This window comes from Larimichthys crocea, chromosome XII, assembly GCF_000972845.2.
Source record: "Larimichthys crocea isolate SSNF chromosome XII, L_crocea_2.0, whole genome shotgun sequence".
Taxonomy (NCBI): Eukaryota; Metazoa; Chordata; class Actinopteri; family Sciaenidae; genus Larimichthys; species Larimichthys crocea.
The window spans coordinates 16,553,009-16,565,901 of record NC_040022.1 but is presented as its reverse complement, the minus strand read 5'-3'; the positions used below and the strand labels follow the sequence as shown (position 1 = coordinate 16,565,901).

Genomic DNA, 12,893 nt, shown 5'->3' with positions numbered 1-12,893 from the left:
TGTGTGGACCGCGAAACACTGAGCCTGTCTGAACTCGGCCATATTTGATTAGAGAGGACACACGCAATGCAATCAAGAGCGACAAAGCAGGAACTTCAGCAAATTTAACCAATGACTGATGAAATCTTTCCTCTGGTTCAGATTTTATCTGCTTCTTTCTTTTTGCTTCCCCCTTTTGATACTCACACTGCTCACGCATGGACATCTGTTTTCATCTCACGAGCATTATGAGCACACACATTCACACATTTATCGACACACACACACACACTTACACGTACACATATGGCTGACCCTGGCGAGGTCATGGTGGATCTATGGCTGTTTGGTCTCTTGTGTTATTTTAATGTTGCACATGAGGGGACACTCAAACCCACACCTGACAGCATGACAGAGGGGCCCAATTACCATTCCCATGGGGGAGAGAGAGGGGCTATGTGTGTGTGTGTGTGTGTGTCATAGAGAGATAGTGCAGGAAGGAAGAACAGAGTGAGAAAGGCAGAGATACGGAGTGAGAGACAGAGTGCTTGTGCATGTATGTGATACAAACATGACAGGCTCATCAGTCACCAACGGCCTTTTAAAGTGTTCTCCATAGGGACACCTGACCTTTTCACATGATGCCAATAGCAGCTGCATGATGAATCAATCGCCTAAGCCTTTGGCTCCCAGTAGCCTCCATGTTATCCAAAGTAAATACGTGAGATGACATTCTCCCTGTTGAGACACCTGGAGACAAAAGCCCAAAGTTATGGATTGGCCTTTAATAGTGAAGAGAAACCCAGTGGTGATAGCAGTGAGACAAACCAAAAGAGGCAATGAACCTCAAAGAGAGGGTGTGCTGCATGTGGAGAAAACTTTTGGATGGATGGATAGATAGATAAATGGAAGGACGTAGAGGAAATTAGAAAGCTATGAAAAGAGGAAGAGGCAAGGAGAGGGGAGATAATGGGCTAGTCGAGGTCGAAGAACTAGCCACAACCTTTCTGTCTGTCTGCACAGGATGGATAGGAAAGGGGAGGAAAAATTGAGGATGCACAAGGCCAGCAGAAAGATTAAGAGGAGGGCAGTAGAAGAAGATAGATACTGAGGAAATGGAGAACAGGACTCTGAATATTTTGTATGTCTAGCCGTGTGTGTGTGTGTGTGTGTGTGTATGAGAAAGAGAGACAGAGGGAGCGGGCGATAGGGGAATATGGAGCCTAATATGATGGGCTAAATGAGGTGTAATGGCGGTAACATAGAGTGACAGCAACTGGGTCAGTGCATTAAGGGGTTAACCAAGGCCAGGAGTCACTGACCTTCCTCCTCCCCCGAGACAGAATTATCTCTCAGTAAGGAACACACACACACACACACACACACAATGATAATGAAGATGTGGTTGCTGGATGGCCATATTTTGCCATTCAAGTTATGTTATGATAGAAATTTCGCCACTGCTATCACCATTAGGGCAGAGCTGGGGACAAATGAGACTACCCTTAAATTTCTAAAGCCATGTACTGATTTTCTGCAAGACTGATCAGAGGCTCACCAAAAACAAAATTTGATACCTTCAGGCTTTGTTACACAGCAAAAAAATAATTAAGCAAGGGCTTCATAACACTTTCATGTAAAGGCACAGTGTAATTTTACTGTGAAATTGTGCAAGTGAATAAGCGTATTTGTAATATATCTGTGTGTGTGTGTGTGTGTGGGCACAGATTGGTGTGTGTCTGAAAGAAAAAAAGGCAGAAAATGTGTGAAAGAAAAAGACACTGCAGGCTTCAGGTGAGAAATTAGAAATATTAGCATATTTATTACAGCAACATGAAAGACATTAGAATGCCTACACCCTTTACAACAAGCAATGCTGAGGAACTGGCATGGGGACAAATAAGCATTGCATGGTGGCCAAAGAAAGAGAGAGAAAGAGGGATAGATAGAGAGAGAGAGAGAGAGAGAGAGAGAGGGAGAGAAAGAGACAGAAAGCTGAAAGCCTTGAATGAGAATCACTCATTAACATTTACAATACAGACCTGGTGGGAAATGGAGGACAAACACTATTTGAGATCAAGCAGAACAACCCACAAGTAACCTTGATAGGGTGAATAGTGACACAAACCTGGGATTTAGAGCATTGAAACCGAAGTGTGGGTATAACTTCTGTGTTGAATAAGCTTGTAAAAAGGAAGGACATTGTAGCAGTATGACCACATTGTTTGGGTGTCCTTTTCTAATCCTGACATTGCATGAGAAATTTTGCACATAGAAATCATTTTGCAAACCAAATATAGCCTATCAAATTGTAAGCTAACCACATCCATAACCTACATTACTTCTTGATCAACGGATATCTTACGACTCAAATAAATAAGAACAATTCTATCATTTTCACCATCAACTTTTACAGGTCATCAGCTTTAAGAGTTATTGTAATATTTGCAGATCAAAATGACTTTGTTCTGTAAAGGACAGGGTCTCTGGGATGTTACAAAACCAGGGTGTTGATGTGAGGTCATCTTAAGAACACAGATAAATACTACCTGTACATACACTTTACTCTTAATATCGCCTCTATAGGGCAACAGAAAAGAACAATAGCTCAGTAAATAAGGCATCTAAAAGGCCAGCGGTTAAGGGTAGTCCGCTAGAGTGAAATCATAGAGTTAGCAAGAGTAGAATGTACTAACAATTTGAGACTGCCCGAATTGTGTTGTACTTTTGTCTGGGTCATATTTGACAAAACAGCAGTGGTTTGGCAAAGAGTATTTATTTCTGGATTATATTTTTTAAGCTGTAAATGTATTTTAACATCAGAATTATTCACTGGGCTAACAGTGGGTCCTTGATGTCAGACAGAGGTCAACTTCTCATTTGTAGCCACAGAACAACCATTTTTTCTGGTTTATTTTTTAGTAGCTGTAGCTCCCTAACTAAGCTAAGTTTGTGAATTGGTCAAAAACGTTGTCCCTGGCTGACTTTTTAATGTTTCCAGCAGCTTGTTTGAAAAGGGAAAACCCTGTAAAAAGGGTCTTAAATATGAATGGCTACATGGTGTAGCACTAAAAAAAAGGCTAAAGCTGAAAGTCCCAGGCAAAACGTTTGCATCAGAAAATGCTTTAAGGGTGAGGATTAACCAATGTAGCAAATGTAACACTATTGCTGGAGTTCTTAGAGTGTTGTTTTGGAGCAGGATGAAGCTGCTAACCCTAAACTCTGATGGCAAGACCAGATTCACCACGCTGGAGAGACACAACACAATGGATGGGCTAGTTGTGAACAGGGCTTTCATTTTCGTAATCTGTAACCCCACAAACAAATGTAAGCGAGTTAATCAATGATGCACACCTTGACCTTGGAAGTAATGCTTGGCTACTACTGTAGGTGGCTATCTAGTTAGCCCGACATGCTAATAATGCAGCTTATATTAGAACAGACAAACGCACTGTTTAATTATTTCCTTACACATTTGTATTTTTGAAAGGCTAAACAAAGCCACCACCATCCAAACTCTTAAAATGCAGAGTAACAATCTTACTACATGCGAATGGCTTCAGCATGTGGATGTGAATGTAAAGCTTGACAGGTCTGCCGTGCCTAGTTACGGTTGCTAAGCTATGGTTGGACAATTTCTGCTTGGGGGGGGACTTAAAAAGGGGTTTAGCGAATGTTCAGTTTGTGATGTCAGTGGATAGCAGTCTGATCCATCCCTTCCTCACCCGAACAAGCGTTTTTACAAGTTGTGTTGCAGGCCAACACAGGCTTAAAAAGTGCATGTAATTACCGTTACTGATGACTCAAATTAAGCCAGTGTATCAATAAGGAAAGTCCATTCTACTCATTCTAACACTATGGTAGAAACTGCAGTCACTGTCACCTGTCAATCAAAGCTGAAGCTTCGCACCATGCTACATTCCTTTGTTCGGACCAACAAATCACCTCCCTTCACTTTTCCTCCCGTATGACCCGCTCCTGAACGAGTACTTCAGAAATCTCTTTTTCACAATAAAAGTACATCATAGTCGTCATCATTGTTATCATTACAAACATTCTAACATTGGAAATCAACACTGTACATATATTACACTATGATACAATCATATATACTGTACTTTTTGCCACTGTTGGTCCTATAGAGTACCACATATATTAAAACCGGGTGTGGGAATACACTAAAGCAGGTTCAGTTAATGCAGTGCACACAAAAAGGGTCCCATCATATTTAACCTTGTAATTAATGTGATAAGCAGCAGTTTCCTTCCTTGGTAAAAACCAACAAACCAATTATTTATTTGCTTTTTTCTGTAAACGTTGTTGACCGTAAATTGACCTTATGGGTACTGTTTTGAATCTAGGGGTGCTTGAAATAGGTTGGCATGACTGATAACAAGAAAGTGAGACGGTACAAGACACACAAATCTTTTTTTTTAAAGTGAAATCTAACCTCTTGTGGTGGCACGGCTGAAAATCAACACTGCGTACATTTAATCTTGCTGGAAAAAGGGTCCATTCCGATGCTCCTTTTCATCGAGCTGACTTTTTTTCAACTACACTGCCCGTCCAAAAAAAAAGTTGCACTCTGACATTTTGTTGGACTGCCTTTAGCTTTAAGTATGGCACGCATTTGCTGTGGCATTGTTTTGATAAGCTTCTGCAATGTCATAACATTTATTTCCATCCACAGTTGCATTAATTTTCTGGCAAGATCTTATATTAATGATGGGAGAGTCGCACCGCTGAGCATAGTGTTCTCCATCACATCCCAAAGATTCTTGAGCTGAGGGCTGAGGTCACGTCTGGACTCTGTGGTGGCCAATCCATATGTTAAAAGGGTGTCTCATATTCCTTGAACCACTCATTTACAATGTGAGCCAGACGAATGCTGGCATTGTCAACTTGAAATATGCCTGTGCCATCAGTGAATAAATACCTGGTCATTCACTATATTCAGGTAGTCAGCTGACCTCATTCTTTGGGGACATAACATTGCAGAACCTAGACCTGACCAACTGCAGCGACCCCAGGTCATAAAAACGGCCATCACAGATTTGTATGGTGGGCATTAGGGATGATGGGTGCATTACTTCATCCGCCTCTCTTCTCACCCTGATTTGCCCAAGATGATGTTTCACCACTATCCTTTCAGGTATTAATAATGCATCGGACAGTTCTTAATCAGGTTTGAGTGTTTTCAGCGAACTCCTCAGTTGTTTTCTTTGCTTGATGCAGGCCAATAATTTGACCCTTCTGAAACTGATTAACATCCTTTCCATGACCACTGGATATGTCTTCTGACATGGTTGTTTAAGAAATGAGATGCTCCTCAGCATCAGCTAGGGTTAAATAACTTGTTGCTAGCTGAAACATATTAATCACTGCAGTAATTATCCAATGGAAGGCTTTTACCGATTTGCTTTAAATCCAGGTAGTGACTTTTTTTTTTGGACGGGCAGTGTATATTGTGACAGGCCTTGTGTTACCATCCAGCAATGAGAACCAATTGAAGGAAAGTGTATAGTAAGAATGGTGGTATGTTGCCCAGATGAACATTTCAAGGTTACTGTACATGGCACAACACTGGAAAAACAAGTTACACGTTCTTAACAGTGTCAACTCTATCATGACCTTGGCATCGCCTTTGCTCTACACAACACACTATAACTTTCTTAACACACCTGAAACATGGGAAGGCAAACTCTTGGGCTGAAATATTTCCAACAACATCATACCGTAAGAGCTGAAGAGACAGTGTTGTTTGGAATACATAGTCAGTTATGGAAGAATAAAAATGTCTCTGTGCTAACTGCATCTTAAGCAGTTTCTGCTGTTTCTTTGCACTCACCTACATCCTAAGTGCAAGCAGACTAGCACATGTGCACTGGGGTCTAGTTGCTATGGAAGTGTGTCTGAGAGCAGTCGCTAGGGAAGCCCTTGTCCTGGTCAAATACACAATTTAAATGAATCATACTTCCATCCTACATGAGCTAGCAAAATCTACATCCCTCTCTATCTCTAAAGGTCCAGGTTTTCTGTTCCCCTCGCCCCACACATTCATGTCATTCAGAATTCCCAGCTCATTCATTGGCTTTCTGTGTGCAGAGAGCAATGGAAGGGGCCATACACGTACTAGGTAATAACTCCTATTAAGGTTGACCGATATAAACCTCACCACCAATACAAACGTTAGGTCCATCTCTACAGTTTTGGGACACACAGCCCATATAAACATATATCTACACATATACATATCTTCTGACCCATTTCAAACTCTTCAAGGTGAGAACTCAAAACAGAAACAAAATGACAGTAAAAACCAACTGTACACCTCACAAACAGTGATGATATTTATATTCTAATTTGTTTTTTGTTTTTATTGTAATTTCTTTTGTTAAAAATCTTTTTTTTTCCTTCTTTTGTTGAGCTGATATGATGTGAAATGGTCTGGGATGCTCTAGATGTGGCCTTGTTGTTGGACATGTGTCTCTCTGTCGCTCCGTAATGGTGGTTGTGTTGCTGGGACTAAAACCGGTAGTGCCCATCAAGTATGAGAATAATGGTGAAACTGCGAGAGGGTGAAGGAGTCAAGCGTCCATGTTGTCTCCATCTCAGTGTGTCTCAAAATCAATGGAGGCTCGAGCACAGAGTATCCATTACAACTCCATTTCAGTGGGGAAACTCTTCACAGGAGCATCCATTTTGGCTCTGTCTCACTGTGTGTTTATGTGGAAACTGTTATACTTGGACGTGTGTCCCCTGGGTCTGCAGGCTCTGCGTGCTGGACAAAATCTTCTTCTGGTGGCCGGCCAAAGTCACACCCATCTTAGCCAGTTCACTACAAGGAAGATAGAAAAACATGCAGACCGAAATCTGAATTATTAATGGCACATTTAGAGAAAAAAAAAAAATCTACATTGCCTTCAAATGCCAAACAGCTGCTGGGGTTTCATGTCCAAGATACTTGTGTAAATCCCTTTCTTTAATTTTTCAAATGTCTTGACAACTCAAGTGGAATGCGATGTGTCTTTTACTGACAATGTTGACCTTTTGAGTGTTTTATTTAACTGGGATGAATCCCCAGCCTTCTGTACCTGACACTGATGTAGAGGATTGAATCCAAGCTGACATATCCAGCACTGGAAAAGTTCTCCTTATACTGGCCCATCTTGATGGCCTCCAACCACTCATCCACTGTGTTCACACTGAACTCTGGGGTGGACGGGTCCTCCCTGCTGGGATACAAAGCACACTCACAACTCAATGACATTTTGTCCTGTTGAGTGGCTAAATAACAGTTTCTGATTGGTCAATTATTTGTTCTCAGAACAGATTATTAAATCTCTCTCTTTCATCTATAATAATAAAAACTCTCTGTAGCACATTTGAAGAGTCTGTTAATGCTCATTCATGGTGCTGAATTCTGCTTTTTGGACAGAATAGCTTTAACTCTGCACCAACCGCAGCATGACAGACTCAAATCTGCCGTGAAAAGAAAACATAAACCCTAAACTTTAAACCTAGCCATTAGTGGGTAAGTATGATTAATGATTGGCCCCATCGCTGCTCCTCCCCACAGTACAAGTGCACGCAGCTTTACTTGCGGTACCCTTTGACTCGTTTGCTTTCTTCCGACTGTTAGGTTTATTAATTTTTCCGCTCAAATTCACTAAACATCTCACATACGTGAGACTAATTACAACCACACTTGCATACAGTGCTGTGCTGTCGTAGTCAATCCGACTTGTGTGGAAGACTCTTCTTTTGGAAATCTGTTTTTTTTTTTTAGATCTGTTTATAGTGTCTTCTGTCTGCTTTGAAAGAGGCTGAAACATACTCTGTATGCTGATCTGGTTCTAAACATCATCATGAATGCCTGGAGTGTTAGAATGTAAATGTAAAAATAATGAGATTCTGCGGACGTGTGCAGGGTGGGGAGGCAGAGAGTCTGTTAAACTGAATGACTATGGATATGCCAACCCACAACCTTATTTTCATACCATCTCATTGACAAATATTACTTTGAGGACAAGAGATAAGAATGTGATTTTACTGAAATGACATTTCCTACTTTGCACAATTTTCTAAAGTGGCAAAGTAGATTTACGTGTTTATCTGCGGCTGTCATTATGTCTTCGGTCCATGTACTGTCCTATCTGTCTAATATCTAGTCCAAGTATCTCGGGACTGCATGTGCGTGCGAGTGAAAGTGTTGAATTCACAGCTTTAATTGTTAAGCTTTCTCCCACTGACCATGCCGAGCTGTTGGCCAGCTCTCTTAGGCTGGCTGGGTTTCTGATGAGCTTGTCCAGGATTGTGACAATCTGTCCAAACTTCGGCCTGTCGCTACGCCCCTTCTCCCAGCAGTCCAACATGAGCTGGTGCAACACCACAGGGCAATCCATCGGAGCAGGAAGACGATAGCCCTCGTCTATTGCTTTGATCACCTGCCGAAGAGAGAGAGAGTGTAAAATATCAAGTAGAGTGGTAAATAAAAATATCCAGATAAATTCAGGTTCATAGTTTAGAACTGAGCTGCAGATTGAAGGAAAAGGTTAGTCACTGTAAGACATGATGTGCATGTTTGTGACTCACATCCTGATTGGACATCTCCCAATAGGGTCTCTCTCCGTATGAAATCACCTCCCACATGACGATACCGTAACTCCACACATCGCTGGCTGAGGTAAATTTCCTGTAGGCTATGGCCTCTGGAGCCGTCCATCTGATGGGGATCTTCCCTCCCTGGAGAAGGTTCACAACACAGTCAACACATTCCTGGCATACTCAATACGTCACCCTGAACTCGATGTTTTACCTCGTCTGTAATGGTGTAAATATTTAGAGGCTGTTTTATTAATACGTTTGTGGCTGAGCGCTTTAATAAATCAAGAGCGGAGCTGACAAAACAAATTGTAAGATGGTGGCTGCAGAGAAGCCCGCTGCCTTTAAGAACACAGCAGGTGAGATTACACAGCAACTTAACAAAACAGCACTCCTCTTTAATACGCTCACAACATCATTTATTTTTGCTCCGCTGTTTATTCTTGACCTTTCTTTTTCTGTCGATTTCTTTTTTCTTCGTCTTTCGCAGTACTCCTGCCTTTGTTGTTGACGCACAGATCAAAAGGATTGCATAAAGCACACTGTATAGGCACAATAGGCAGTGGGATACCCCCCGCCTTCTCTCTCTCTCTCTCTCTCTCACTTTGTCTAACACACACCGTACCTCTATAGGGCTCGCTTCAGCTTCTTAACATGCGGCAGCTGCCTCTGCACCACCTAGCATTCCCCATCTCTTCTTGGTCAAAGTCAAATAAAAGACAAAGCTGCCAAGTCACTCTGTACTGTACTTTTGTTTCCACCACCCCCTGTCCACCCCATCCTCTTTTTTTTTTTTTTCTTAACTGCTCTCACTGGATCCTTCCCCTGCCTTCCCTTATTTTCTCTCCCTCACAGCTTCCCTCGATCGCAGTCTTATTTGATATCATCCTTCTCTGTGTCTCTTTCCCATCTCCGCCTCGGCCTCTCCCACCCATCCCCACCCCTCCATTGCCTGCAGCTCTCCATCTAGGTCTCCTGACATCAGTGGAAGTGTGTGTGTGTGATTGCAATAGAGCAGTCAGCGGCTGATACACTCCTCCCAGGGCAATGCTAATGCCATATTAAAAATAACATCCCCAACACTTCCTATGAATATGAATAATGCCATCTCCTTGTGGGCATTTTAGATGAGTTACTCCGCAGTGGTTTAACTCACTGACGTTTGAGTTTCTTTATTCTCTCTGTGCTCTGTGAGTGGATGGTGAAAGACTTCTTTGATTTGACTATATATAGGCAAAAACATGAGGGGGAGGAGGAGTCTGTGCGTTTAATTTTGCCAACGATGCATGTTTGTAACATCATGACCTCATGCAAAACTTGAACTGTTTAGAAAACCAGCTGCTGCGTGTTAGAGTCTTATCATAACAGAAACATTTTACGTATTATTTTCCGGCTATTGCCATGGGTGTCAGATCTGTGTATCATTATATCTGTCTGATGCTTTGTTGTGACATATAGATTCGAAACAGCAGGTTCCGACTGCGGCTTCCAGGTGTGTTTAGCTTAATTTACATATTCAGTTTGGACATTTTGTCCTATTTCTACTCTGAAAAACGACAAAGAAGTTACTTTCCTGAGTGATGTGTTTTCATCATTCTCAAGTCCCGGCAGCTTGTTATATAGTTATATCATATAAAATTAAAAAGGAGTCTATTGCAATGATCAGCCTGTCCCACATTTGTTTGAAGTGCCAACTTTTGAGTTTTAAATCGCAGAGGCAGCGCCAGAATGTTACTTGAAGGTTCCCGTTGCAATTAATAGCAACTTGTTGAGCCTCTAATGTTTGTTGAGTCTGTATGTGTGAACAGGACTAATACCTGGCTCAATACGCCCGCTGGTGCTTTTCAGATCTTTAAAATAAGATTTCATGCATGTCAGGTTTGAATTTGGATTGATTCTAACTGTAGAGGTCAGTGGGTCGATAAACTCTAACTGCAGATAAGATTTATGTAAGGCAGCTGAAGCCTGAGTGTTTGTCTTACCTTCGTAGTGTAGGCAGCCTCCGGGTCGTCCTCCAGAACCCGACTCAGGCCAAAGTCGGACACCTTACACACCAGGTTGCTGTTGACCAGGATGTTTCGGGCTGCCAGGTCTCGGTGAACGTAGCTCATGTCTGACAGGTACTTCATACCCGAGGCGATGCCACGAAGCATGCCAACTAGCTGGATCACTGTGAACTGGCCATCGTGTTTCTGGAGGGGAAGACAAGGAGACAAAGACAGAGCGTAACTGCTTCTGCAGGGTGGTGTAGTGATTAGGGCGGGGTCATTCAACAACCTCAGCTGGAAGTGACAGCTCAAGCAGGAAGCCAAGCATTTGTAACAGCAGCAATCTGCTTTTCTGAAGTGTCCCTGGGTAAGAATCTCTTCCGGCTCTTTCTAAACTTGCATTTTGACCTCACTCTGAAGGGTGGCAAGCAAAAGATGAATTTCTCCTCCCAGGTATCAATTGAGGATCACGACAAAATCCTACTCACAAAGGATTGGATCTGACAGTGCAGACAAAACTTTCCTCTCTAACACTGACCATGTGCCCAGGCAGAGCTCACTGGATTTCAGAATTTGAGCTGTCTTTGGCAGAGAGCAGAGCCTGTTGATCGATGACGGTCCAGCTCACCTTCCTCTGCCAATTATTTCTGCCCTGGGCCAACAGTCCCCGTTAAAAAGCCATCCATGTTATCAGTCACCCTCTCTCCTTTATATCATCTCTCCTTCCCTCTGTTTCCCTGTCCTCTCTATCCATCTCTGTCTCTCCTCAGTCTCTGTCTCAGAGAGGGAAAGAGAACTCTGCATTACTTAGTTTCAGTCTTCATCTATCTATCTATCTTCCTTCATCTTTCTGCATCTGTGCACCCCCTCCTACCCTCCCTCTATCGTTCTTTCTCTGTCTCTCTCTCTCTCTCCCTCGGCAGCTGTGGAGTAAGTTAATTAGCCGGTGGTTTTGTGAGATGCTGATTGATTGGACTGTCTAACAAACCTACAGACTTCCTCTATCAATCTGCCCACCACATTGCATTGCCAGGAAGGAGGAGGGATGGGTGGGCAGGGTAGGGAAAGAGAGAGGAGACAAATGCAGGGCAGAGAGGTTAGACAAGGAGATGAAGGAGACGGATGAGAAAGGTAAAGATGGAAAATGAGACTTTTTTTGGCAAATTCTAGCATATTACTTAAGTTTTTACATGAAAAGTAAAAGGGGAAATGTAATAAAGGCAAGGACAGAAAGGGTGCTGTAGGTAGAAACAGCGAGACTAAGAGAGGAAAAGTAGTTTTCTTATTTCTGAGGGACAGCTCCTTAATAAATGGTCAGCATAATTAAAGACACATATGGATGCCGGGAGCACGGATGAGCTGTAAAACCCATAAAACTGATTCCTTAATTATATTGAGCCAGTGCGGACACTTTTTATGATCCTCATTACAATACATACTGTAACACACAACATGCATGTTTCTATGTGTGTGTATCATCATGGGCTTAATGGCTTTGGAGCACTGCAGTGATTTTACTGGCTGACAAACATCTCTGAATATGAATCAGGGGGACTTTGAATGTGAGGCACGGCAATGCTGCATCATGCTATTCATCTGGTGAACACCCAGATGAATAGCATGATGCAGCAAAAGCCAATTCAGGGCTCCTCAGTGAAATCAATGCTGCACGTTTCTTACTTCTTGGCACATGTATGAACAGGAAATGTGAATCACACTTTTATATGTTTGTTTGATGCATCTGTATTTAAATAAAGATCCATAGGTTTGTGTATATAATCAACATTTCAAGAAATGCTTCAGAACCGTCTGTCACATTTAAGAAATTCTACTTTTCCTAAAGGAATTAATCTGCAGGTTTGAAGGATCTTTCAAAAACATCAATTTGTGTAATGACATATTGAGTGTCAGTTTTAATAACAAAGCAAAGCTTTCCTTTGATTTTCAAATCACTGATAAGATGTTTAGCAGTAACCTTGAGTAAAATCTTCTCAGAGCTTACTTTTGTAATTCTCTGCTATGGGATCAAACTCTGTGTTCCATCGCTTCCTTTTTAAACCAGCCTCTCACCATAATAACTTTATCTGTTCATTCATGACAAAGATGATTTCCTCTAAATCTCTTTTTTGGAGCGCATTTTGAAGGCAATTTTCCATGTTTTTCTAAGTTACCATCTTGACAACCATATGACTTTTGTGGTATCACATTACACTTGAAATGAACTGTTCATTTCTGTATCCCTTGACAGAGCAAATGTTGCACACAAAGCAATGCACTTTATTTTCTTTTATTACCCATTTGTCAGCAGTCTGCTGCTGTTTT

At 41.9% G+C, this 12,893-nt stretch overlaps 2 protein-coding genes across 5 annotated transcripts in view; one reads left to right on the top strand and one right to left on the bottom strand.

Moving 5' to 3' along the window:
• Nucleotides 1-12,893, top strand: part of LOC113747159 (uncharacterized) — a 135,053-nt gene that overhangs the window by 76,848 nt on the left and 45,312 nt on the right. The gene's annotated exons all lie outside the window — the stretch shown is intronic.
• LOC104932603 (ephrin type-A receptor 3-like) overlaps nucleotides 4,416-12,893 on the bottom strand; it is an 85,137-nt gene continuing 76,659 nt past the window's right edge. Inside the window, exons 15-19 of one of the 2 annotated variants that reach the window (XM_027285800.1) lie at nucleotides 10,566-10,775; nucleotides 8,575-8,724; nucleotides 8,233-8,426; nucleotides 7,074-7,214; nucleotides 4,416-6,817 (exon numbers count right to left, since the gene is read on the bottom strand). In XM_027285800.1, the coding sequence (XP_027141601.1) occupies nucleotides 6,718-6,817; nucleotides 7,074-7,214; nucleotides 8,233-8,426; nucleotides 8,575-8,724; nucleotides 10,566-10,775 (795 nt within the window). In that variant the 3' untranslated portion in view covers nucleotides 4,416-6,717. The remainder of the gene's footprint in view (nucleotides 6,818-7,073; nucleotides 7,215-8,232; nucleotides 8,427-8,574; nucleotides 8,725-10,565; nucleotides 10,776-12,893) is intronic. The other variant, XM_027285801.1, reaches the window with a different exon arrangement.